The 27,358-nt window shown below is 40.0% G+C and overlaps 3 protein-coding genes across 3 annotated transcripts in view; 1 reads left to right on the forward strand and 2 right to left on the reverse strand.

Annotated features, from left to right (window-relative positions):
* Positions 1 to 217: 217 nt before the first annotated feature.
* On the reverse strand, positions 218 to 8,450 carry ndufa1 (NADH:ubiquinone oxidoreductase subunit A1). Its single transcript, XM_072595512.1, has 3 exons — positions 8,314 to 8,450; positions 1,255 to 1,344; positions 218 to 1,069 (listed from the first exon to the last, which is right to left on the reverse strand). The coding sequence occupies exons 1-3, from the start codon at positions 8,413 to 8,415 to the stop codon at positions 1,049 to 1,051; spliced, it is 213 nt and encodes a 70-aa protein (XP_072451613.1). The 5' UTR covers positions 8,416 to 8,450; the 3' UTR covers positions 218 to 1,048.
* Positions 8,451 to 8,652: 202 nt separating this feature from the next.
* On the forward strand, positions 8,653 to 27,247 carry upf3b (UPF3B regulator of nonsense mediated mRNA decay). The gene is made up of 10 exons (XM_072595509.1): positions 8,653 to 8,858; positions 9,846 to 9,952; positions 13,792 to 13,898; positions 15,189 to 15,314; positions 16,438 to 16,551; positions 20,702 to 20,745; positions 20,867 to 21,058; positions 21,147 to 21,304; positions 24,665 to 24,977; positions 25,502 to 27,247. The coding sequence occupies exons 1-10, from the start codon at positions 8,748 to 8,750 to the stop codon at positions 25,667 to 25,669; spliced, it is 1,440 nt and encodes a 479-aa protein (XP_072451610.1). The 5' UTR covers positions 8,653 to 8,747; the 3' UTR covers positions 25,670 to 27,247.
* The window catches only part of sowahd (sosondowah ankyrin repeat domain family d), a 47,245-nt gene continuing 28,929 nt past the window's right edge, over positions 9,043 to 27,358 (reverse strand). Inside the window, exon 2 of the mRNA XM_072595510.1 lies at positions 9,043 to 9,392. Coding sequence (XP_072451611.1) covers positions 9,350 to 9,392 — 43 coding nt within the window. The 3' untranslated portion in view covers positions 9,043 to 9,349. The remainder of the gene's footprint in view (positions 9,393 to 27,358) is intronic.

Below are 27,358 nucleotides of genomic sequence, written 5' to 3' on the forward strand. Positions count from 1 at the left end.
GACAAGCCTATTATAAAGCACATTATGAAATGCCTTTTGTAGTCCACACATACCATGTAAACAGCATTAACTATCGATAACTTTTACCATTTTTAAATGGTCTTTTACCAGATACAGAATAGCGAAAAAATAATTTCTACAGCTATGTTGTGCACTTTTGCAATGATATCTAATAAATTGCTTCACATTGTAAACATGCAGCAAAATTGACACATACTCCAATTTAGAATGCTTTATTATAAAACATGACTTTACCTCTTTCAACAAAACCTTATTGAGCATCCCTAATGAAAGCCACCTTCAAGCTAAGTTAACAAGAAAGAGTACCTTAGGAGATCACCTTCCTTTCCATTATTACCCATAAAGCTTCCATTTTCATTTGTCATAGTCTGGTCCAATTCATTGTTCTTAATGGATACAGATAGGGACTGGAGAAATTAATTTAAATTTGAAAGATGACCATCACCCAATTGTTCCGACGAACTCACATTCAGCATTTCAAAAATTAGATCTATACATGGATCTGGATTTTGACATTAGCAGCAAGAATATTTTTCCATAATTTTAACTAAATAATCTTGCAAGAAAATAGCAACACAATGAACACAAGTACAACATACCATTTTATCAATCCAACAGTTAGCATGGTTTGAAGCATAATTTTTTAAATCTCCGTAATACTTAAGTGTTTGATACTTTCCTATTTTGTGTTCCCTCTTCTCTACTACATTTACCTCATACTTGCAGGACATGGCAATCAAATCTTCTCATGCCTAAAAACAGTAAAATCTATTCAACTATGTATTACAGTCTCTAACACGGATATATTTCAGCTGTTCCAATGCACCCACACTTCTTTTATTCACAGAATTTCCATTCCCTCCCTCCAAAAATTCATCTTCAATAAGAGGCAAGCTGCATAACCAGTTCACATTTTTATTCTCCATTTTATGTTAAATATCTCAATTACATTATAACACACAGATTAAAGTTTTTAAGCAGATGTTCTCCTGTAGGCTTAAGGGTCCCGTTTGTGATGAAAAGCCCATCAGTCAATATTTTCTAATCCCTGTTGGAAGTAAAAAAACCTTAAATAGGATGTAAGTTTTCCATAATCACATCAAAATATTATTTTACATCTTCAACTTAGCATTTTTATTTTTGAAAAATGCAAATTTTTAAAAGAGTAATAAAAGAACATCCAACTACGGTTAACCATAAAAGAAAGTTCAGCATTTATGTTCAAGAACTCACCTTTGAGTCGTAATAGGTTTTGCAACCAGATACTCTTCTGTCTCGATCCATCAGGGTCCAATGATATGGTAAGCGTGCAGTTCTCTTTTCCTAAACATAAAGAATATATGGCAAAGGGTCAGTTAGACTCGAAATGTCTGACCAGAGCCTTATACAGCCTCAGCAGAACATCACTGTTCTTGTATTCTACCCTCTTGAAATGAATGCATACATAGCAGTTAGAAAGGCAAATACAAACTGAATCTGCATGTTAACTTTAAGAGAATCCTGAACTAGGACTCCCAATTCCTTTTGTTTCAGATTTCTGAGGTTTACTCCTCATACAGAAAATAGTCCAAGCCTCTATTTTTCCTACTAAAGTACATAACCTCACATGTTCCCACTTTGTGTTCCATCTGCCACGTTCTTGCCCATTCTCCTGGCTTCTCCAAATACTTCTGCAGCCTCCCTGTTTCCTCAATACTACTTGTCCCTGTTGAGGAAACAGGGAGGTTTCATATTTGGGTATATGACAAGGACACTCCCTAGTACAGTCAGGTGAGCCAAAGCATTAGTTCCGAAATGTTGACAGTGACATGCATTCAAGTTTTATCCACTCCTTGAGAAGTTTGGGCCAATATAGCCTTTTTATAAAAAAAAGTGTACAACCAATTTAAGTCTACGGTACCGCACGAATTTTGCACACTACTGAAAGGGGCTGCTTATGCAGTGAAACTTCTTGGTTGCTTTGTGGCCCCAGGCTGTGAATGAAAATGCACTATAACACAAGGATGGACTGAAACACACATCATAAAAAGCTAACCGATTTGCAAGATATCACTGTAACAAATTTAAAGTGTCCCTGGATCCAAATTATTCCTGAAGAAGGGCTGATGCCCGAAACGTCGATTCTCCTGTTCCTTGGATGCTGCCTGACCTGCTGTGCTTTTCCAGCAACACATTTTCAGCTCTTATCTCCAGCATCTGCAGTCCTCACTTATTCCTCTGTGGACAGGTTTAATTCATTAGCTTTGGCATTCTCCCTTCCTCTCCTCCTTTGCAGCCACTGATTCTCCCTTTATTCCACATGGCACTGATGTGTTTCTCAACTGTCAACCCTCAAGCCTCCTAGATTCACAAAGCAAACTGGCTATTTTTGTCAATATGCACAACGAAATTGCCATTACATGCCAGCTTCATCAGCCTTGTTTAATGTCATACTCATCTTCTTGCTGTTCCTCCAGTCAAAGGCTTTTTGCCATGAGTGGCTGCTGATCAGGAAAAAATGCTCTTTGATTGAAGGTGCAGCTCTTTTCAAAATTTCTCAGCTCTACGTTTGAGAGGGGGTAATCACATGATTCTTTATGGGATTTGACAGCTTTGGGGGCAAGTACTCCATCAACGTATTTTGAGCAATGCCTTTGAATTACGTTTACAATTAGGTACAACTGCGTTCCTAACTCTCTTTTTGCAACATTGTAAAGAGTCATAGAGACATATAGCATGGAAACAGACTCTTTGGTCCAACTGTCCATCCCAACCAGATATCCTAAACTAATTTGGTCCCATTTGCTGGCACTTAGCACATATCATCCCTCCTTCCTATTCACATTCCCATCTAGATACCTTTTAAAAGCTTTAATTGTACCAGCCTCCACCACTTCCGCGAGCATCTCATTCCATACATACATTCCCTCTGCATGAAAAAGTTGCCGCTTGGGTCCCTTTTAAATTTTCATCTCTCACCCTAAACCCATGCCCTCTAGTTCTGGACTCCCCCACCTGAGGGAAAAGACCTTGTCTATTTGCCCTATCTATGCAACTCAATTTTATAAACCTCTATAAGGTCGCCCCTCAGCCTGTGACACTCCAGGGAAAACAGCCATAGCCTGTTCAGCCTCTCCCTATAGCTCAAATCCTCTAACCCTGGCAACATCCTTGTAAATCTTTTCTGAGCTCTTTCAAGTTTCACAACATCCTTCTGATAGGAGAGAGACCAGAATTGCACACAATATTCCAAAAGTGGTTGAACCAAATGTCTTGCACAGTCGCAACATGACATCCCAACTCCGATACTCGATGCTCTGACCGATAAAGGAAAGCATGCTTTAAATGTTTCTCACCCTCTGGAATCTAGGAGCTAAAAATAACAATTTTAAACATTCATTATTTGTGTAAAGATTTGTAGCCAGTTGTCGTAGTTGTGGGCATGTTCGCTGAGCTGGGAAGTTGATTTGGTAAAAACAATGACTGCAGATGCTGGAAACCAGATTCTGGATTAGTGGTGCTGGAAGAGCACAGCAGTTCAGGCAGCATCCAAACAGCAGCAAAATCGACGTTTTGTATTTATTGTATCCGTTGCTCCCGATGCGGTCTCCTCTACATTGGGGAGACTGGGCGTCTCCTAGCAGAGCGCTTTAGGGAACGTCTCCGGGACACCCGCACCAATCAACCACACCGCCCCGTGGACCAACATTTCAACTCCCCCTCCCACTCTGCCGAGGACATGGAGGTCCTGGGCCTCCTTCACCGTCGCTCCCTCACCACCAGACGCCTGGAGGAAGAACGCCTCATCTTCCGCCTCGGAATACTTCAACCCCAGGGCATCAATGTGGACTTCAACAGTTTCCTCATTTTCCCTTCCTCCACCTCACCCTAGTTTCAAACTTCCAGCTCAGCACTGTCCCCATGACTTGTCCTACCTGCCTATCCACTCCACCCTCTCCTCTCTGACCTATCACCTTCATCCCCTCCCCAACTCACCCATTGGACTCTATGCTACTTTCTCCCCACCCCCACCCCCACCCTCCTCTAGCTTATCTCTCCATGCTTCAGGCTCACTGCCTTTATTCCTGATAAAGGGCTTTTGCCAGAAACATCGATTTCGCTGCTTGTAGGATGCTGCCTGAACTGCTGTGCTCTTCCAGCACCACTAATCCAGAATTTCATCCCGTCAGTTCTATGGAGCCTCTTGTGAAGCGTTGCTGTGCTATGTTTTCTGGAATTTATTTGGTTCCATTCCTGCTGCTTCTGGTTGCCAGTTCCTGTAGTTTGTAGTAGTAGCCAGTATATTGTGTTTAGGTCTAGGTGTTTGTTGACAGAGTCTGTGGATGGGTCATAGAGTCAGGCTATGCTTCTTGACATTCTCTGGCTCTCCTCTGCTTAGCTTGTCCTATGATTGTTGTGTTGTCTCAATTGAATTTGTGGTCCTTGTCATCTGTATATTTGACTACTAGGGACAACTGGTCGTGGTGTTTAGTGGCTAGTTGGTGTTCGTGGATGTGGATTGCTAGGTGTCTGCCTGTTTATCCTCCTGTAAACTACGTTAGCCTTATACATGGTGGGTATAGGGTCTTTTGTCCTGGTTGTCTGAGCATGGCTGTCTGTTTGTGGGCTGTCATGAATCCCAATGGTTGGAGAAGGCTGGCTGTTAGTTCAGAGACTTTTTTTATACAAAAGTAGCGTGGTTATTCTGTTGGGTCGTGACATGTCCTTGTCACGTTGTTTCTCTGCTAGGTATCTGCAGATGAAGTTGCAGGGTATCCGTTCTTGGTGAAGACTCTGTACTAGTGTTCTTCTTCCTCTCTTCGCAGGTCAGGGATGCTGCAGCGTGTTGTAGCCCTTTTGATCAGGTCCTAATGCATCTTTCCTTGTGTGTGTTTGGGTGGTTGCCATTGAAGTCCAGGATCTGGTCTGTGTGTGTGTGGCTTCTCTGTACACTTTTGTGGTGTATTCACCATTCTGTATTCTTTCTACCATCTTACTTAGGAACAGGAATCAATTGTTGGTTTCCTCCACCCTTGTAGAGCAGATTCCTGTGAGCATGGTGTTGATAATTCAGTGTGTTCTCTATTTCTTTTCTCTTAACAATTACAAAGGTGTTGTCCACGTGTCTGATCGAGCGCTTGGGTTGGGTTTGTGGAAGGGCTGTTTTGCATCACTGCTTCTGCCATGAGCCCTGATATGGGTGAGCCGATTGGTGTCCCATTGATCTTTAAATATTCATTTTCGAGATGTCAGGGGTGCTGTCAAGGAAAGCATCTTGTGCCTATCCCTAAATGCCCTTGAGAATGTGGTGTTGAGTCATTTAGTCCATAAGACCATAAGACATAGGAGTGGAAGTAAGACCATTAGGCCCATCGAGTCCACTCCGCCATTCAATCATGGCTGATGGGCATTTCAACTCCACTTACCCGCATTCTCCCTGGAGCCTTTAATTCCTTGTGACATCAAGAATTTATCAATCTCTGCCTTGAAGACATTTAGCGTCCCGGCCTCCACTGCACTCTGCGGCAATGAATTCCACAGGCCCAACACTCTCTGGCTGAAGAAATGTCTCCGCATTTCTGTTCTGAATTTACCCCCTCTAATTCTAAGGCTGTGTCCACAGGTCCTAGTCTCCTTGCCTAACAGAAACAATTTCCTAGTGTCCACCCTTTCCAAGCCATGTATTATCTTGTAAGTTTCTATTAGATCTCCCCTTAATCTTCTAAACTCCAATGAATACAATCCCAGGATCCGCGGCCGTTCCTCGTATGTTAGACCTACCATTCCAGGGATCATCCGTGTGAAATCTCCGCTGGACACGCTCCAGTGCCAGTATGTCCTTCCTGAGGTGTGGGGACCAAAACTGGACACAGTACTCCAAATGGGGCCTAACCAGAGCTTTATAAAGTCTCAGTAGCACAACGGTGCTTTTATATTCCAACCCTCTTGAGATAAATGACAACATTGCATTCGCTTTCTTAATCACGGACTCAACCTGCATGTTTACCTTTAGAGAATCCTCGACTAGCACTCCCAGATCCCTTTGTACTTTGGGTTTGCGAATTTTCTCACCGTTTAGAAAGTAGGCCATGCTTGTATTCTTTTTTCCAAAGTGCAAGACCTCGCATTTGCTCACATTGAATTCCATCAGCCATTTCCTGGACCACTCTCCCAAACTGTCTAGATCCTTCTGCAGCCTCCCCACTTCCTCAGTAGTATCTGCCTGTCCACCTAACTTTGTATCATCGGCAAACTTCGCTAGAAAGCCCCCAGTCCCTTCATCCAGCTCAATAATATATAACGTGAACAGCTGCAGCCCCAACACTGAACACTGCGGGACACCGCTTGTCACCGACAGCCATTCCGAAAAAGAACCTTTTATCCCAACTCACTGTCTTCTGTCAGACAGCCAATCCTCAATCCATACCAGTAGCTCACCTTGCTCAGCAGCCTCCCATATGGCACCTTATCAAATGCCTTTTGGAAGTCTAGATAGACCACATCCACTGGGTTTCCCTGGTCTAACCTACTTGTCACCTCTTCAAAGAATTCCAACAGGTTTGTCAGGCACGACCTCCCCTTACTAAATCCATGTTGACTTGTTCTAATCCGACCCTGCTCTTCCAAGAATTTAGAAACCTCATCCTTAACGATGGATTCTAGAATTTTACCAACAACAGAGGTTAGGCTAATTGGGCTATAATTTTCCATCTTTTCTCTTGATCCTTTCTTGAACAAGGGGGTTACAACGGCGATCTTCCAATCATCCGGGACTTTCCCCGACTCCAGTGACTTTTGAAAGATCTCAGCCACCTCCCTCAGAACTCTAGGATGTAGGATGTCAAACGCATATCCACCAAGGAGACTAGGAGAAATGACGCAGAGCACCTTGTGGATGAAAGGCATTGCAGCTACTGAGCAAAGGTCGTGAATGGAATGTTTTTAATGTGTTTCCAATCAAATGTACTGCATTGTCCTGAGCTTCTTGCATGTTATTGGAGCTGCACTCATCCAGACAAATGGGGAATATTTCATCACACTCTTGACTTTTATCTTGTAGATGATTCTCTTCAACTGATGCTCAGACAGAGGTATTTCTAACAGTGTCACTGAATACACAGCAGAAACAGGACTCTTGGATTATTCACCACAAGTACTTAGGGAACTGTGCTGGTTATATCTGAGGGATAATAGTGACGAGGGAGTGCTGCACTGTCTCCAGTGTCAACTTTAAGGTGGGATAGAAAAGCGAGGAAGGTTTCTTTCCCCCTCTAAGGTACACAGGATACAGAATCTGGAAGAATAGGAAGGAGTGGGATGTGTGTGCATGTTGTGAGTCTCCCCCTCCCCCCAAAGGCTCCCTTAGTAACACTTCTTCAAAAGCCCTGGTACTTAAAAAGAGTTATACCAATTCAAGTTGTTGTTGGTCAACCAACACCATGACCTAAAAGTACGTCGGTGCGAAGAGAAAGGACATGAGACTATAAGATATAGGATCAGGAGTAGGCCATCCAGCCCCTCCATCCAGTCTTCTAGTGCAAAGAGTTAACCTCAACTGCATGTTGTAGACTGTCACATTCCAATGTCCAGGACCATGCGGTGAGGGATGCACTAAAGCTTGGGGCAGCTGCCACAAAGGCACAGTGGGGAAAGACCACCATTTGAGATCTTTCTGCCCAAGTACAATGGGGGTCCATTCAGTTATCATATCCTCTCAGTGCCCCTGCATACATAAATATTGTCAGCCCATGGGTTTCCTCCGGGTGCTCCGGTTTCCTCACACAATCTAAAGACATGCAGGCTAGGTGAACTGGCCATGCTAAATTGCTCATAGTATTCAAGGATGTGTAGGTTAGGGGCATTAGTCAGGGATAAACATAGAGTAATAGGATTATAGGGTAATAGGGTGGGTTACTCTTCAGAGGGTCGGTGTGGACTTGTTGGGCCAAATAGCCCGTTTCCACACTTCAGGGATTCTATGATTCATAACAAAGAAATGCTTTGGGTCTTTTTTTTTGCAATTGCAGGGAATGCCAAATTCCAATGCTTGTGTGTTATTCGTGAGCAAAGACTATAAACAAATACTTCCGTAACTATATAAAGCTTTTTTTAAAGGAATAAAGCATATTCACGGCTGACCCAACATTCCTCAAGTACAATTTCCTGCATTTTCCCATAACTTTGCAAGATCAAGAATCTATCTCAGCCTTAAATGTACCCAAGGTCTCGGACCCCACTGGCAAAGGCTCACAGGTCCTCAGTGAAAAAGGGCGCTAAACACAGCCGACAATAAGTTACAGCTCCACTGCTTACCTTGCCGCCGTTCGTCCACCTGTGAATGTAGATGGTAGCGAGCCCTGGCACCGTCAGGCAGCCGGCCATGATGGCAAGCCCGGGCAGAATCTCGTACCACATCGCAGGCCTCCTCCGGCTATCCTCACAGCGACCTTCGCAGGGCGCATGCGCAAACGAACACCTGACCTCTTCACCACCATCTCCTCCTCTCGCGAGAACTGTCCCGCCGCTGGAGTGGGGCCGCCCACTCCTCACACCGCCGCGGTGATTGGCTCGTGATGACCCCGCCTCCCGTCCATCGCCGCCACCTCTCCCGCGCCAACCAATCAGAAGAGAGATGGGAGCTTGAGTGACGTGACAGGGAGCAAAAGGCCAGCGGGCTCAGCTGGGGAGGGCCTGTTGGGTGCTGGAGGCCTGTTTATCTGCGAAGCTGAAGTCCGTTTTCTTAAGACATGAAGGAAGATAAGGAGAATACCAAACCCAAGGAGAAGAAGGTGGAGGTCAAATATGAGGAAAGGGCAGAGAAACCCGAAAAGAAGGAGAAGAAGGAGGTCTTGACCAAGGTTTGTGAAGCAACAGGCCTCAGCCCAGGATCCAGTTCAGGAGGCAATGTCTCCACTGGGTAAAACAAAGAACTGCAGTCCTCATCTGAAGAAGGATCACTGGACTCCAAAGATTAACTGTTTCTTTCTCCACAGATGCTGCCAGACCTGCTGGGTTTCTCCAGAAATTTCTGGTTTTGTCTCCACATAAATGCCTTCCTTCAAAATCCATGTTCAACATAAATTAAAATTGAAGCTATCAGTGTGATTGCAAAGCTCCAAGGCAGTTAGGCTATTTTTTGGTTTCTCACTATCTGTTTTCCTGTGTACATATTGTTAATGATGTTTATTCCACTGTTTCCTGTGAGGAGCACACTTACTTGTGACAACCAGTATTATGACAATTGGAGAGAATCGAATGTTGTGTGGATTTGAATTTGTGGCTGAGTCATCCTGGATCTTGTGTGTTCTCTCAATTACTGGTCAGCTCTCCAACTGCTTCAGATTTGTCTTTAAACAGAAAATGCTGTGAGTACTCTGGAAGTTAAGCTGCATCTATGGAGAAAAACAGATTTAATGTTTTAGGTCAATGACAACACAATGCTTTCTGTGTTGATTTTCTATCAGATATGTCCTCCTCAGTTTTACTAATTGTATTTGCTGCTTAAACTGAGTTCTTTTTTAAAAAAAATAAAGAAATGTTTGTAATATTTAAATGATCCTGATCCTAAGGTAGCCTCTTTATTCATGAACATTTTGTCATTAGATGTTTCTTCAATAATACTTTATGGCTTGTATTTTCACTACAACAGGGTTGTCACGTTTGTTGTAAAACTGCAGTAATTGCAGTTTGCTCTTGTTTTTGTAATTTGAATGTTAATAGATTAAGTAGCTCACAGTATACCTAATCTGAGTGATCTGTTTTGAAATTTAACAATACTCTGAGATTAACATTGTATATTTTTTGAAGAGGTAGCTGATATGTATTAAATTACCTTTATCCAATAGGTGGTGATCCGTCGTTTGCCTCCAACTCTGACAAAAGAGCAGTTAGAAGAGCAACTTGCCCCTTTGCCTGAACATGATTACTTTGAATTTTTCTCTACTAATTCAAGGTAAGTAGTTACTGTGATAAAATTTTATCAAAATTCTTTTAAATCATAAGGGCTACATTATCAAATTGTTTTAAAAGTCAGAGGCTGCTGTTTATTTTCTATTTAATTCTTATTTGTGATGAGAGTCTAGACCACTTCTAATATTAATGTTGTGGTACTATATTAATGGTGTTGTTAGTTAATGAAATCTTAGAACTGAAAAACGCAAGTTTAATTTGCACATGTGTACTAAAAAGATTTTACAGTCACTTAGATTGTAAGTCTGCCAGACCATGGAATCATTTTAGACATGTGATCAATAAAGCTGTCAACGGAACTCCAGTCAGATTCCGGTTGTCTGCGACATATGCAAAGCCTTCGGGTGCTGTCATCTAGAACCTGTACTTGGCACTGTGTATGTAGTCAGTTGGGCTTTGCAGTGCACGATATTAGGGTCATGTGATAAAGTGTTGTCTCATAACATTAACGTTTAAATATGGTCCTGAGGGACATGGCTGAGCATAGGCATGATTCTCTCCTGGCAGACTCTGTACGGTTTGCACACCAGCTGCACTTGGGCAATAAAATAGAAGCAAACTATTGTGGTTGCGAGCAATTTTTGAAACTAAAGCAGAAATTGCTGAAAATACTAAGATATAGTTTCTCTCTGTCTTGCTAAGTTAACATATCAGGTCGAGGAATTTTCTTCAGAACTGAAATTTCTCTGCTTGCAGATGCTGCAGTATATTCTGCATTTCCCATTTTTATTTCCATATTGGTGCTTTTGTGTGCACTTCCCTCTACTGCTACTGGTCTAACTTTCATATAACAATGTCAGAGCTGTTGTAAATAACCAAAAATACACACGCAATCTGATTAAATTGATTTATTTTCAGAGTACAACTTTGCCTAAAGACAGGTGTAACACAATGCTAAGATTAAATTAATGTCTCAAACCAGATATTGAACCTGTTTCAAACTGGGAGTGACATTGTTTAACTCTTGCAGTGGGCAGTGCTAGTGCTCTGAAATTAACTGCAAAACCTCGACCACAAACAGCTTGATTTTTGGGTAACTATTTCAGAGGATATAATGTTTATTAAATGAGAGAATGGACTCCAGTGGATTTTTTTGTAAATGTTTCTTGAGTCATTTTTGCTGATCTTTTGGGGAAATTCCATCTGTAGTAGTTTTTTTTTGTTTGTAAACGACTGCATCAGCAATTCCAATATGACTTTAAACCTAAAATTATTTTTCAACTTTTGCCTGTTATGAGGGGACTGGTTGATTTTTGTTCAGAAATTGAATGTGTATCTAATAGAAGGGGGTAGACCGGGTAGAGCCAAGGCGAAGAGATGTAGAAATTCAAAGGACAAAATTGGAGGCAACAGAGCATTCTAGCAATGTGGATATGGACAAGTAAAATTAGATCAGAAGAAGCAAAGAGTTTACAACAGTAATTGTACATTAACAAGTAAGTTCCATGCAAGGAAAGTAGTAGAAAAATGAAAATGAAGCCTCCTTATCTCGAAACCCATCTGTCGGTGTGGACTTGTTGGACCAAAAGGCCTGTTTCCATACTGTAGAGAATCTAATGCAATAAGCTAGATGATCTAATGGGTACAAATAAAGATAAAAAGATTGGATCCACCAACATTACAGGAACTCGACCATGTGGTGACAAAGTTTGGGGAAAAACATATTCCAGTGTATACAGTATTTTAAAGGCTAACATAATGGCAAAGTAGAAGTGTTGCCCAGATAGTAAACAATGGCATAAGGATATTGAGGAGAAATAATCGTGAAGTAGAACAGAGTGCATGGAGATTTGGAAGTGCAAGATTAAAAAAATATATTGTTTTAAGGCCACCTAACTGTAGTAAATTGTTAGATTGGGCATTAAACAAGAATTGATTGGAGTATGTAGCAAAGACAGTGGAATAATTGTGGAGTGCTTTAATCATTGCTAGACTAAATCAAACTGAAGAAGGGCTTATGCTCGAAACGTCGATTCTCCTGTTCCTTGGATGCTGCCTGACCTGCTGCGCTTTTCCAGCAACACATTTTCAGCTCTGATCTCCAGCATCTGCAGTCCTCACTTTCTCCTAAATCAAATTGTCAGGCTGGTCTAGAAAATGCATTTGTAGAATATTGTTTATGTGACAGTTTCCTGAAACAATACATTGTGGAAACAGCTAGAGATAATTATTTTAGATCTAGTATTGTATATTGAGGCAAGGTTAATGAGTGATCACACAAGAAAGGATCTCTTAGGAATTAATTATCATAATATAGTTGAATTCCATGTTAAAATTGAAATTACATACTCAGTCACAAACAAGAATCTTAATCTTAAACAAGGCCATTTCCCTGGATTTGAGGAGAGAAAGCTGGGTAAGATTGACTGGGTCCGTAGACAATAAGATGTAGTGATGGATAAGTGTGGGCAACATTTAAAGAAAATTCAAAAATATTAAACAAAAATGCATTCAATTGAAAAGCAGACACCAATAAAATGATCCAAATTATTGAGGAAGTTAAGGATAGTATTAAATTTTATTTTTAGAAAATATGTTTATGAAGCTGCTAAAAGTAGCAGGAGATTAAACCAGCAAAGGCCTATGTTGAAAACCATACCAACAAAATGTTGATCTAACAGGGAAGAAGATGAAATGAGAGCTAATTAGCCAGGGATATAAAACTGAGTAAAAATTTTCACATGTATATTTTTTAAAAAAGAGTAACCAAAGTAGACATTGGTTCCTTAGAGGTAGAGATGTAAGCAATTTATTATGGAGAGTGAGGAAATGGCAGAAACATTGAACAGATACTTTTGTATATTTTCACAAGATCTATGAAAATAGAGGGTACAAGTACTGTTATGAGTGAGGGATTAAAATCTGAAATCCCCAAGATCAATGATGACCTATCTCATCATGTCAATGAGAGAGCTACAGAGATGGTAGATGCAATGGCCAAAATTTTACAAAACTTCTGGAACTGCCTCAGAAAATTCGAAATTAGCAAATGTGACACTGCTATTCAGGAGAGGAAGCATGCAATTACAGGGCAATTAGCCTAATATCATTAGCAGGATATTGCTGGATACTATGAGTAACAAAGTTTTAACAATGCACTTCAAAAATCATAGTATGATCAAAGTCAACACGGCCTTACAAATAGGAAGTTGTATTTGATAAATTTTATTAAAGTTTTCTGTGGGGTGTATCTTGTAAAATAGATAAGTAGTTTTGGTTTCTTTTTTTTTGAAGGAAGATATGTTTGCATTGGAGAGAGCACAGTGAAGGTTTGTTGAATTAGTCCGTGGGATGAGAGGGTTGAATTATGATAAACTGAGTAAATAGGCCTATAGTTTCTGAGGTTTAGGAGATTGAGACGTTATCACATTGCAACATAGATTCTGAGGGAGCTAGACAAGGTGGACATTAAAATTGTTTCTGTTGATCAGGGAACCAAAATAAGGAACATAGTTTGCAATAAGGAGTTAATCACATATGATTCAGATGAGGAGAAATAACTTCACCTAAAAGATTGTGAATCTTTTTTTGAAGTCTTCATTCCAGAGAATTGGGGGTTTTCCTTCGTTGACTAATATTTAAGGCTTAGATGGACTGATTTTTATGGTCTTTCAGTGAATTTAGGGAAATGGCCAAGGATGTGAAGTTGAAGGCAAAGATCAGTTGTAATTCTACTGAATGGTGGAGGAGGCACAACAGGGTACGCTTTGCGTAAAATATGATCAGGACCTAATGATCGAAATTTTCTGTTTATATATGTTGCTGCCACTATATAGCCTTTTTCAATTTAATTCTAGCCTAAAACCTCTCCTGTTTCCACAGTTTGTTTCCTCATGTCTTTTCGAGAGCATACATCAACTTTAAAAATCAGGATGACATTGTCCTCTTCAGGGATCAATTCGATGGCTATGTTTTCATTGATAGCAAAGGTATGGTAGTTTTAACTCTGCACATAGGTGAATGTACTGACACTGTCTTGTTTGATTTCCACGTTTAATATCTGTTAAGTCCCTTGCCTTCAAACATGCATTTCAAAAATGCATTGTAAGGAATCATGTGTATTTGTCTATCTGATATATACTAGTGTACTGGAAATGTGGAAAGAATCTAAATTAAAATTGTTCACAGAAACTTCACGTTCAGCCCAGAAGCATCATTTGATAAACAAACTTGTCTTATTTAAATCAAATAAAATAGACAGAGCAGAAACAGTAATGATTGATTTACCTTTTTAATACTTGCTGAAAGGAGTATTTGAGATTTTCCCTTTTTGTATGATCTACTAAAAAGTACTGCTGTGATTAGATTTAATGTGCTTTGAAAGCAAACTGTTGCAAAAAAAGAAACCTCCGCTGTTTTAGAGAATCATTTTGCCTTTTATTTTTTTAAAAAATATTTCAATTATGATTCATTTTTTCATTATGTATGCTGATCAGCCCAACTTTAAAAGTTTTTACTTTTGTTAGTAGATGTAAAATGCAGAGAATGGAATTACAACTAAATAAACACCAATCCTGACAGACTCCAAGTTGAATTAACTTTTAGAAGGAGTGATTCTTAATACTCCAAAGGATATTTTTCTGTTTGCAGTCCTTAAGTACACATATAGCATATTTGAAAGGAATTTGGTGCCTGTGGTACAAATATTAGTGAGTACTATTTAATTCTGTAAAAATAGTACCAAGCAGGTACACCAGTTTTTCCATTTTCATCTGTTTATCAGTTAAAATGGCTGCACTGCTCGCAGGGATTGAAGTATTTATTTTTACTCATTGATTTTCTGGGCTATTTCTTCATCCTCACTAGTTCCTTTGAGATGTCGCAATCACGTAGTTTGCTTTGGACTTGGCGGCTTTGCTTACCACCACTTCACTGAATAGTGAGTCTAGCAGCTCAGGAGACAATCACTGTCTGCTTGGGAAGCAACATCTTGCAGATTCTGACCATCCTACGTGTAGGGATGACTACTTTCTGATTTGAATTTTCCTGAGTCATTTCTGGGCTTATGAAAGTGGATTTTCGGCAGCACCTCCTGTGTATTTTGAACATTGGCCTGTTTAACGGATCTAAATGAAAATCTAACGTTTTTAGCTGTTTGTTGAATAACTTATGACAACAGTAGATGTGTCTTCAGCAAAATGTGTCTTTAATTCATACTTAATCATTTTAAAAACCCCTTTCTTTGTGTCTGCTATGCTTCCCATCCTTGCACTCAATAGGGCAGGAGTACCCTGCGATTGTAGAATTTGCACCCTTTCAGAAAATTCCAAAAAAGAAGAGCAAGAAAAAAGATGCAAAAGTGGGAACTGTTGAAGATGGTATGGATCCTATACATTTTAGTGATGGTATGGAATACTTTATTTTTAAACAGCGTAAACATTTTGTACACTGTGTTTTGTTCTATTCCATTTGTTTCTGCTTTCATGTTCATCTAGATGGGAAGGATGCAAGCTGTTCTAATTATCACAGAGAAGCTAATTGCCAGCTGTTGGAATTCTGGTCTCTATCATTATTGCACTGAGCCTTTAAAGTAACTGTACTGAAAGTTGTTAAAGTTTATTATTGGTTACGACAGTTGTACCAGTTACTGCTTAGGGGACAAATGACATGTTCTCAATGATCAACATTTTCTTTCAATATACTGTGGCTCAGTGACAGTGCCTTCTCTTCTGAAAGGCATGAGCTTATAGTGAGAATTACAAACCTAATCACCTGCGTTGGGGAGATGTTAGAAATTGCAGCAAACTTATCCTGTTTCCAGGTGGAAGGAAAAGTTGCCATAGTTGTACCACACCATACAGCTGCTCTCTCGTTATAGAAAAATGACTGATGGTGATTTGAGCTCAGGATCACCATGCCTCAGATGAAGGATTGGCAGGGGTGGCGTGCGTCTAGTAGTTTTGAACACCAAAGCATTGATAATCCAGAGATGAAGGCCAATTATTTGTGCTCTAACTATTGGGCCAGACTGAGATCAACTAAATCCAATGAACCAGAGATTGCTGCACAATTCTGAATAAAGTAAATCTGAAATATTTGAATATGGTTTTATTAAAATTCTCCATTTCTTTTCAGAATGTTATTTTGGATTGTTTTAGTGTTTTAAAATGACAACTAAACTGTTGTTGAGGTTGAATGGTGCAGATTCTTGAGGTGCAAGTTCAATCATTGTTATTATCTTACTGCTTTGGGTGGGTGTAGAAAGGCCTGAGTTGCTATTCCATGGAAATATGAAACTGGAATGGAGTTTCTGAACCATACTAGAGTTCAATCATCAGAACAATAGAAGTTTATGCCACAAGTTTCTGGAAAAGAAAATGGCAGGTTTATGTTTATTTCCTTAGTGCCAGGAATGTAGCAGAGTAATTGAATGCAAACACCTTGCCTTGTGTTTTCTTTCTGAGTCTTGTTTATGTTTGTTTTGGAATTGGTTGAGTTTTATTTAGCTGTTTATATGTTCTTTATCAGATCCTGAATATAAAAAGTTCTTGGAGAGTTATAATAATGCAGATGATGAGAGAAATTCAAACAATCCTGAAACACTTTTGGAGGAAATTGAGGCTAAAACTAAAGAGTTAGCAGGTAAGTTGATCTGTTTTAATAAGTCAAATTGCTTTCCAAGGTAACATCTGTTAGGCAAAAATGACACTGTCAGAATTTGATCCAGAAAATTGAGTTCACTTTCTGATTGTATGCTCTTTAATCTTAATGTAGCAACCTCTTACCATAACTAGCTAACCTTTTTGTACTAAACACGATCGTCCCTATCATGATCAATGGGTTATTTCTTTACTTGTTGACTTGTGGTTGGTGATGTGTCCTTACATTGGTCACATCATTCTAACTTACTTTATAAGAGTGAGGTAAGAGACAGAAATGCATTTGTCGTTATCACCACATGCATAATCAGACCTTTACCTTGGATTATTTGCATGTAAGCCCTTTTTATGATGCATTTTCCATTTTTTCTTTGCTTGTATTTGTTTTTCCTTTCTTGTGCCCTATTCCTTTATCACCGCACATGTTCATGGCACTAATAAAATTCTAAATCGGATCAAGAATTATATGGCACACATGGTATGAGACAAGTATTTGCCTGGTTATAAATTCAAATCTTCATATGAATTGAATTCCATGCATTTTTGGGTTTAATTGACAACTGAAAAGATTATGTTAAAATAGCTAGTTGTTCAACACAACTGGATCATCAATACCCTTCAGTGAAGGAAGTTGTTTACATCCACCCAATCTTAAATTAGTCCATATTAAATAGTTGATTCTTAATACCCACTGAAACATCCTAAATCACTAAAGGCAACTTTGATTGGATAACAAATGCATTACCCCTAAGAAATTAAGCACACCAATAGACTGATCATATCTTGTACATATAGGCTTCCAAGTCACAATGGTGTGACTTCCAGGGGCATCAGCAGAGTGGTGGTGTTTCCATGTGTCTTGTTTTCTTGGTTTTTCTAGGTGCTAGAGGTCACTGTTTTGGAAAGTGCTGTCAAAGGAGCCTGTGAATTGTTTATAGTATTGCATTTTGTAGATTTGTAAAGGTCTTGCCAATGTCTAGTGGTAGTGGAGGGTGCAAATGTCGAAACTCGTAGATGCATTGTATTGGATGGTATCAAACATCTTAAGTATTGTTGAAGCTCATTTGACTGCTCCCCATTTGCCTGGATATCCTGTTCTTAATTTGTGCCTTGTAGATGGCCATCAGGCTTTAAGGAAATGAGAGGTGAATTGTTCACAGCAGGGTTTCTATCGTGTCCATAAAACTGTTGTGGCTTTCCCGTTCCGTTTCTTGTCAGTGCTAACTCCCTTACATTATTGAATGTCAAGGGGAGATGGTCATGGGCGGCACAGTGCTTAGCACTGCTGCCTCACAGCGCCAGAGACCCGGGTTCAATTCCCGCCTCAGGCGACTGACTGTGTGGAGTTTGCACATTCTCCCCGTGTCTGCGTGGGTTTCCTCCCACAGTCCAAAAATGTGCAGGTTAGATGAATTGGCCATGCTAAATTGCCCGTAATGTTAGGTGCAGGGGTAAATGTAGGGGAATGGGTCTGGGTGGGTGCGCTTCGGCGGGTCGGTGTGGACTTGTTTGGCCGAAGGGCCTGTTTCTACACTGTACGTAATCTAATCTAATCCAAGTCTCTCCTAGACATACTGCATGGAAACACACCATGTTTGCTGGTCAGCATAGACATCAAACTACACTAATTCCATTTATCTGGACTTGGTCCACAGCCTATTACACCTTGGCATTTTAAGTACTAATTCAGGTGCTTTTTGAAAGTTGTCCTCTCTGGTATATACCTGCCACACTCTAGGTTGAAAAAATAACTATTTCTCCTATCTTTCTTAAACCACTTGCTACTCCCTTTAAATGTATGCCCTCTGTTCTTAGACACAGCTGTCGTAGGCAAGGGATACTCATGATCTACTCTCTACCTCTCATAATTCTGTATATCTCGATCAGGTACTCCATTGGCCTTCTCAGCTCCAAGGAAAACATTGCAATCTATCCAGTCTGTCCTGATAACTTTGAGACTTTTGACCCCAGGCAACATCGTGATTAATCTTCTGCCCACACTCTCTAGTGCAGTCACCTCTTTCCTACAGTGTGGGACCAGGACTGCACGCAGTATTCCATCTGTGGCCTAGCCCAATGTTTTGTTGAGGTGGTTATTACCTGACACTTTGAAATGTAAATGTTACTTGCGCCTTGACATCTCATGCCTGAATGTTACCCAGGTCTTGTTGCATTTGGATATCGGCATGCCTCAGTATCTGAGGAGTTACAAATTATGCAATCATTGGTGAACTTCCCCAATTCTGACCTTCTGACGGAGGGAAAGTCATTGAACCAGCTGAATTTGATAGGGCTTAGGATGATACCCTGAGGGAGACCTACAGAGATGTCCTGGAGATGAAATGATTGACTTCCTCCTTTTATGCCAAGTATAAAACCAGCCAGTGGAGAATCCAACACGCACAAGCACAGATCACTGTTTTGTTAAGGTTCCTCGCTACTTTGATTCTTGCCTGCTGCCTCTGGAGGTCAGCTTTAGTCCGTGCTTGGAATAGATGTAATGAGGTTAGAAGTTGTGGCCCTAGAAAAACTCAAACTGATTAGGTTATTGCTAATCAAATATCACGTACTGGTGTTGTTATAATCCCTTTCATAACTTTGACAATCTAGAGTAGTGATAATTGGCCAAGTTAGATTTGTAGTACTTTTTGTTGGCAAGACACATCTAGGCATTTTTTTTCCCACATTGTCAAGCAATAAATCAAACTGACTGAAGACGAATATATATGATCCTGGGAGCCTTGGGATGAGGCTAAAATGGATCTACCACTCTGCACTTTAGAAGATAGTTGTACATTTGTCAGTCTTATCTTAGGCACTGGTGTGCTGAGCTCCCCCCCCCACCATCATAGAAGATGCAGCCTCCTCCTATTGTTGTTTAATTATCCATTGTCATTCATGACTGGATGTGGCAATGCAACAGAGCTTGGGTCTGATCTGTTGGTTGTAGGAATACCTTACCCTATCTAATGCATGTTGCTGCTGCTATTTGGCACATGAGTAATCCTATGTAGCTTCACCATGTAACTGATGTTTTAGATGTGCCTTGTACTGCATCTGGTATGTCCTCCTGAACTTTTCATTTAATCAAGTTTGATCTCCTGGTTTTATGGTAAACCAGGCACAATATGCCAGTAATGAGGTTGTATGTTATGGTGGAATACAATTCTGATGCTGATGGCTCATACTGACCCATTGCCCAGTTTTGATCTGTTCAAAATCTTATCACGTTCAGAATGATGCAAGATAGCCTGAATGTGAAGACAACTTTGTCTCCACAAAGTGTGTGCAGTTTTACTCCTGCTGCTATCATGGACATATAAGTGTGCCACAGGCATATTGATGAGGTCCGGTAGGTTTTTGCTTTTTTAGTTGGTTCCCTCACTATGCGCTGTATGCAGACTCAGCTCTGTCCTTTAGAACTTGACCATCGGTGCAACTGAGCTCTCTGGACATTGGAGTTCACTGCAGCCCTTTCTGTGGCCTTGCCACATTCTTTACATTATTCTGGATTAGTGGTGCTGGAAGAACACAGCAGTTCAGGCAGCATCCGAGGAGCAGTAAAATCGACGTTTCGGGCAAAAGCCCTTCATCAGGAATACTGATGAAGGGCTTTTGCCCGAAACGTCGATTTTACTGCTCCTCGGATGCTGCCTGAACTGCTGTGTTCTTCCAGCACCTCTAATCCAGAATCTGATTTCCAGCATCTGCAGTCATTGTTTTTACCTACGTTCTTTACATTAGCCCATTTTTGCTCTAATACTTGCAATGTATGATTCATTTGTCCCCAGTGCTGCATCATTATAACGTACGTACCGCACAGAAAAAAGCCATGTGGTCCAACCAGTTGTTGCCACTACACAGTACTCACAGCTTCCATCCTTTCTTATTTCACTTTATCAGCTTAACCCTTCATTCCCTTCTGTCATTTAGCTTACATGCTTCCCCTTTTATGTCTGTCCCTGTTACACATTGATACCGTCCCTTGGAAAAGGGGTTTCTTCTAAATTCTGCATTGCATTTGTTTTATCTACTTGTTTTCCCAGTGTTACATTATCAGTTTGTAGAGACTCGAAATCAAAACTTTTTGCGTACGTGCAAATTGATGAAATGGGTTTTTTTTTCATTACCAGCTAAGAAAACCACACCCCTTTTGGACTACGTGAAAAATAAACAGGTAATTTTTTTTTGTTTTTGTCTTTTTATTTTACAAAGCTAATATACAGGGAGGCAATTTTGTTTATTCAAACGGTTATTCATTGTCTGCACTACTTTAAATTATTTTTCTTCTACAACAGAGAATAAGAGAGGAGAAAAGAGAAGAGAGGAGACGAAGAGAGTTGGAAAAGAGGCGACTCCGTGAAGAAGAAAAGAGAAAGTGGAGAGAGGACGAAAGACGGAAAAGGAGAGAAGCAGAGAAGCAAAAGAAGATGTTAGAAAAAGGATTTGAAAAAGACAAGGACAGATTGAAGGATGAGCCAAAGATAAAAGTACTCGACATAATGTTAAATATTCTAGCAAACTATTTCAATTTAAATTATTATATGCTTGACAGCAAACATCATTCTGTATTTGTAGCTTCTGAAGAAGGCTGATAAAGGGGATGACTCCTCCAGTGTAGAAAAGCCAAGGGAGAAAGTGAAGAAACTGGAGAGAGAGAGAGCTAAAGAGGATAGACCATTCACTGGACAGGGTAAACGCCTGGAGAGCACCATCAAAGAAGATAAAGGAAAGAAGTGAGTGAGATTAAATTTAAACCACATATATCCTTTGGTCTTATGTGTTTGATGCATGTATTGAGCCATTCTCTTGGACTTTGATACTAAGTTGGTGTTGTGGTTTGCATCCACCCTTCAATTGAGGAGGAACTTGACAGTGGTGCAAATTCTGAGGAAGTGTGAATGCTTACTGTCATGAGCCTAGCATTTGAACTGGTTTCTTCCTATAAGTTGGTGTCTTGTCAATCCTGGCTAAGCATCTCTTGATATTTTTCTTTGAGTAGACCTTGAGTCATTTGCTAGATGATCTTCTGATGAAGTTCTTTTTCTAAGCCATCTCCCAAGTATTAGCTTAGATAAACCCATTTGAGTCCAGCATCAATTCCTGGAAAGGTGGCAGTGGGAAATGCCCCAGTACATGCATTTGTGAACTGTTTGTTTGGGATTGGTGTGAGTAGCAGGTCTGTACGTATTTTATTCCTCCTCTTTTTGTGCGTAAACAGTATTTGACTGCTAGAACTTATAGAAACAGATTTCTATCTTGCCACTCTGCCTGGCTGTTATACTGCATTTCAGAGTGGTGTGTGAAACTTTAAACGATGGTTCAAGGAACAGTCTATGGTGATAATTGAGAAAAGAGCAGATGTTTTATTACTATTGCCTTTATCTAGATCAACAGGGTATGATTTTCAACTAGATTTTGAACTGTGAATAAATGAGCAAGTATATGGGATGCAACTTATTGGACTTCAGAATATCCCAATGCACTTAACCTCAAAAGTACCTGATTGGCGGTAAAGTTGTAATGTAAGAAGTTAGGTAGTCAATTGGCACACGGGAAAGTCTGTTAATGAATGTTGATGCGAACTGTATCACCGATTGTTGATTCCAGAATAAATATTTGCCAGGACACCAGACCAAACTCCCCAACTCTTATTCTCAAAAACTTGATCTTTTGCATCTATCCAAGAGTGCAAATTGTGTGTCAATTTGAGTCTGAATGATGGCAGCTTTGACAGTGCAGCTCTCCCTCAGTGTTGTACTGAAGTCTGATTTTTGGAATGGGACTTTAATCCACAGCCTTTGATTTGGAGATGCGTGTGTTATCCCTTTTTTTCCAAGATGATATTGCATTTTCAAGTTGCTTGAAATGAGGGATGTTGACTAGTAATCCAAATTGCCAAATGTTAAAAGGAACAAATGGGAATTAGCCTGTGCAACATTTAGTACACATTCATCTAGCTTGTTAGAATACCGGATATTGCCTTTTGCACCTGTTTGCTTTAATAAATATTAATAAATTAATTTAACCATTTAAACTAAGTATAGTACATTGCAAGTTATGGAGTCAGAGTTGAAAAGCATGGCACTGAAAAAGCACAGCTGTCTGACTTTCCTGTTTCTCGGATGTTGTCTATGTTTCAGGCATAAGCCCTTCATCCTGACCTGCTGTGCTTTTCCAGCACCACACTTTTTGACTCTGATCTCCAGCATCCGCAGTCCTCACTTTCTCCTATGAGGTCAGAGTAATACCACACAGAAACCGACCCTTCGGTCCAATTTGTACACACCGACCAGCCATCCCAATCTGCCTAGTTACCAGCATCTGGTTCAACTCCCTCGCAACCTTTCCTATTCATATACCCATCCAGATGCTTTTTAAATGTTGTAATTGTACCTGCTTCCCTTATTTCGTTTTGGCACAAGCCACCCTTAGTGTGAAAAAAATTACCTCTCTGGCCCTTTTTTAAATCTTTCCCTTCTCACTTTAAATCTATGCCCTCTAGTTTTGGACTCTCCCACCCTAGGAAATAAACCTTGGCTTTTCTCCCTATCCATGCTGCTCGTGGTTTTATAAATTTCTGAGCATTGACCTTGCAGCCTCTATGCTTGATGGGGGAAAATGCCTATTCAGCCTCTCCCTATAACTCAAAACCTCCAATACTGGCAACATCCTTATAAATCTTCTCTGCACCCTCTGAAGTTTAGCAACGTCCTTCCTCGATCATGGAATAGAATACATCATAAAATCCCTACAGTGTGGAAATAGGCCCTTCAGCCCAACAAGTCCACACCGACCCTCAGAGTATCCCACCCAGACCCATTCCCTTACCCTATTGCTTAAAAATGTGTCGCTGGAAAAGCGCAGCAGGTCAGGCAGCATAAAAGGAACAGGAGAATCGACATTTCGGGCATAAGCCCTTCTTCAGGAACCCTATTGCTCTACATTTACCTCTGACTAATGCACCTAACCTACACATCCCTGAACACTATGGGCAATTTAGCATGGCCAATTCACCTGACCCGCACATCTTTAGACTGTGGGAGGAAACCAGAGCACCTGGAGGAAAACCATGCAGACACTAGGAGAATGTGTAAACTCCACAAAGACAGTCAGCTGAGATTGGAATTGAACCTTGGTCCCTTGTGCAGTGAGGCAGCAGTGCTAACCACTGAGCCACTGTGCCGCCCAAATGGAAGGATAAGCAGAATTGTACACCGTATTCTAAAAGTAGCCTCACCAATGTCCTGCACAGCTGCAATAAGACATCTCAACTCTGATATTCCATGTTCTGACCAAGTTGTGAAATTGAAGTCAGTAAATCTGTTAATTTATTAGTTGGCATTAGGAAGAAATGAATGGGAGTCTGCCAGATTGTGACAACAATCCAACTAATTTCCCAATATCTTTCACATAGAGAATACACTGATCTAGTCTGCCAGTATAGGTCTCCTGTATCATGGGACTTGTTTGACAAGAGTCCATGACTTGGTTATTGCTGAAAATCGACACATTTCTGTCAGTGTTTTTTTTTCCCATGCCAGCCACTCTCTCTTCACATGCGGTATTTTTTATTCACTCATGGTGTAAAATGTTCCCTTTACATTTGATTTTGTTGTGAACGACCTGATGAGTGAGTACTAGATGAAAGTCTTCAAAATATATTATTTTTAGCAACACTTATTTGATTTTTCTATGAATTGGGGATGCCGGTGTTGGACTGGGGTGTACAAAGTTAAAAATCACACAACACCAGGTTATAGTCCAACAGGTTTAATTGGAAGCACACGAGCTTTCGGAGAGTCGCTCCTTCATCAGGTGATTGTGACGTCAGGTGACAATCACCTGATGAAGGAGCGTCGCTCCAAAAGCTAGTGTGCTTCCAATTAAACCTGTTGGACTATAACCTGGTATTGTGATTTTTTAACTTTTGATTCTTCTAGCATTACAGAAAGCTAGTCATTTTTAAAACCTTGATTTAAGGTGCACCATATAGGAATAGGTAGTGGTCACTAAGTGCATCTATGGCAGCGTCCTTTTTATTAAAACAAATCATTTTTAAACTCCGGTAATTTAAAACATTTTTTTTTGTTTAGGCATGACAGGGTTGAAGATGACAGTGGAAGAGATTACCGGGATAAAGAGGATAGGGAGCGTGAGAGAAGGCTAAAGGACAAAGAACGTCGGAAACGGCAGGAGGAAGAACGATGGAAGCCAAGGGAGCGATGTGAGGCAGACAAATCTTTCAGAAAAAAGGATGAAGAGATTAAGAAGGAAAATGATCAAACAAATGAGAAGACCAGGAAGAAGGAAAGCTCAGAAGCTGCATCAAGTTATGACCGGTTGGAGAGAGGAAAAGAGGAGAAGAAGGAGGATGGCACTGCAAAGAAGGAACGAATTCGAAATAAGGTACAAGGATGTTTAATTGAGTCTTCCAGTCGAACAGAGAATGTTAGTGAAGCCAATGCTACCTTCTACTGTTCTTTAAAACATGCACGTGCTGAATAAAATACACAACCACCAGTTTTTATTTGGTAGTGCAGCTCAACCTATTAAAACCATTTCATAATATCTTAACACACATTTTTGTTTAGTTGCTTATTTGTGTTGTTCTCTATGTACCATTTATTTATTTATTCAAAAAATGAGAAATGCCTTCAAAGATATGTCATTCTCCCTCTGAATTTATTCAGCGTAATTGTCCCATTTTCAACAATTGAAGATTGACATATTGACAGCATTACTCTGAAATAAACATAAATTGTGCGCTTTGCTTTTAATATTTTATTGCATTATCCCTGATGTCTTTAAAGAAAATGCATTATTTTCTTATGGAAATGTGATAATATCTAATCCACCTTTCAGAAATGTATTTTCAGGTATCAGATATTGAGTAGTTGAGTTTGAGAGTTAACTTTTTTTAATGTTTACAGGACCGACCAACAATGCAGCTGTACCAGCCAGGAGCACGGAGTCGTAGCCGGTTAATGACCAGTACAAAGTCTAATGACAGCAGCATAAAGCCACCAGAAGCAAGTGAGGAGAAAAAGGAGGAATTTGAGGCTTCCAGGAATATTGCAGAAAAGGAGAGTGAAGAATGAAAAGGCTGCTGCTAATTCAAGGGTTGAGCAGTCGCAGCACACTAACCAAGTGTGGGGAAGTCCAAAAGTGTGCTTATTGGAGAGGAGTTCAGAGAACGAGGCTGGTGTGGATTTCTTGTCAGATAAAATGTTTGAAACTGGTAATTTCCCTATTTTAAGAATGGAGGTCTTGTTTTGCCATCGTGATTGTGACCAGGCACTAAAGTGCAAGAATATTGTGATTGAAGGTTAACTGGGATGTAAATTAGACATTGCACTTGCTAGGCAGGTGCAAATCACTCTGAAAATATACTCGTCAACAGCTTTGATATGATATTAATGACACACCCCATCATTTGCTTCAGTAGGCAGATGGCAAATAAAGGAAATGCTCTGTCAGCTACAGCAGAATTATACCAGCAAATGCTAGTAACTTACTTAGGTCGTAAGTTTAAAATATGTTTGGTGCACCATTTACTGATTATAGCATGGGAGACCAAATTCTTAGTGGCCTTATCAACCTCTTCCACATGCAGAATGAATGAAAAGACCTAGTGGGAATGTGGAGGAAATGGACAAAGTAGCATTGTTTTCACATTTGTCATACTTGCTGCATTTTACGGTTAGTCTTGTCCAAGTTTCAGTCGCAGTTTGTATTGAAAGCGCTGTGTGGAAGTGATGTAATTTCTTTGTTCCACTCTTCTACCCTTTAGAAGTTTCGTTATTAGGTTACTGATATTTGTGGGAAAAGCTTGGAAAATTCTAACTTTGTTCACTTCTTGTGCCAATCTAGTTTTTTAAAATCCTATCAGATCATCCAGCTATTTATAAAATACACACGAACTTACTGGAAAATAGTTGGAAATTATTCTTCATCAAAAATTTTGCTTTCAACATATCTTTCATTCATGGCACTATTCATTACCTTTTGAAAATATGGCAGAGTCATTGGCTGGCCATCCAGCAGAGGGTGCTGATAACACAGAAACCTGGAGTTTTTAAATATTGAAGTTTAGCCTTCTGGAAACCTGTTTGGATGGATAGGTATGTGCACTTTTTATTAAATAAAGGTACTGAAATTGTGGTCCAGTTTGGAGTAGAAAATTAATTTTGAGGGCAGGGTGGGTTGCGGTGCAGTGATTTTCTTGGGGAAAGAGAGAAAGGAAATTGGTTCAGTAGCCAGTTTTATTTTGAAGATTTTACTTGTGAAGAGTGAACTAGCTTTGGATCATGCACGGTTAAAACAAGCAGGCACATATTAAGCCTGTTTCTTGATTCCTGATTTGTTACATTGCTGGATTTTATGCTTTTTTTAAAAAACATCTGGACATTGCACATACGTTCAGGGTCGGAGAACGTATAAGAATCAAAAACAAATTAAACTAAGAACAGTGAGCAGTGTTGGCTTTACTTTTGTACAGCATCAAAAAGATTACTAAGTTAGTGGTACATTCCAATTGTATAATTGTTGAAACAATTCTTTCAGTAGGAAGTTTTGCTACTTTGATCCTCAGAGCTCTGCTTTTGCTTTATTTCCATGCATTGTTTATGTTTTCAACAGTGTTGAATACTTGCAATCAATAAATACCAATAGCAAAGTGTGTGCAGTTCTGTTTTATCCAGAAGTTTAAGTTTTTTGGCATTATACTTTAATAATTGGTGTTTCTAGATATCAGAAGCTTCCAGGATTAAAAATGCCTTTCAGCTTAC

This window comes from Chiloscyllium punctatum, chromosome 25 (genome assembly GCF_047496795.1).
Source record: "Chiloscyllium punctatum isolate Juve2018m chromosome 25, sChiPun1.3, whole genome shotgun sequence".
Lineage (NCBI taxonomy): Eukaryota > Metazoa > Chordata > Chondrichthyes > Orectolobiformes > Hemiscylliidae > Chiloscyllium > Chiloscyllium punctatum.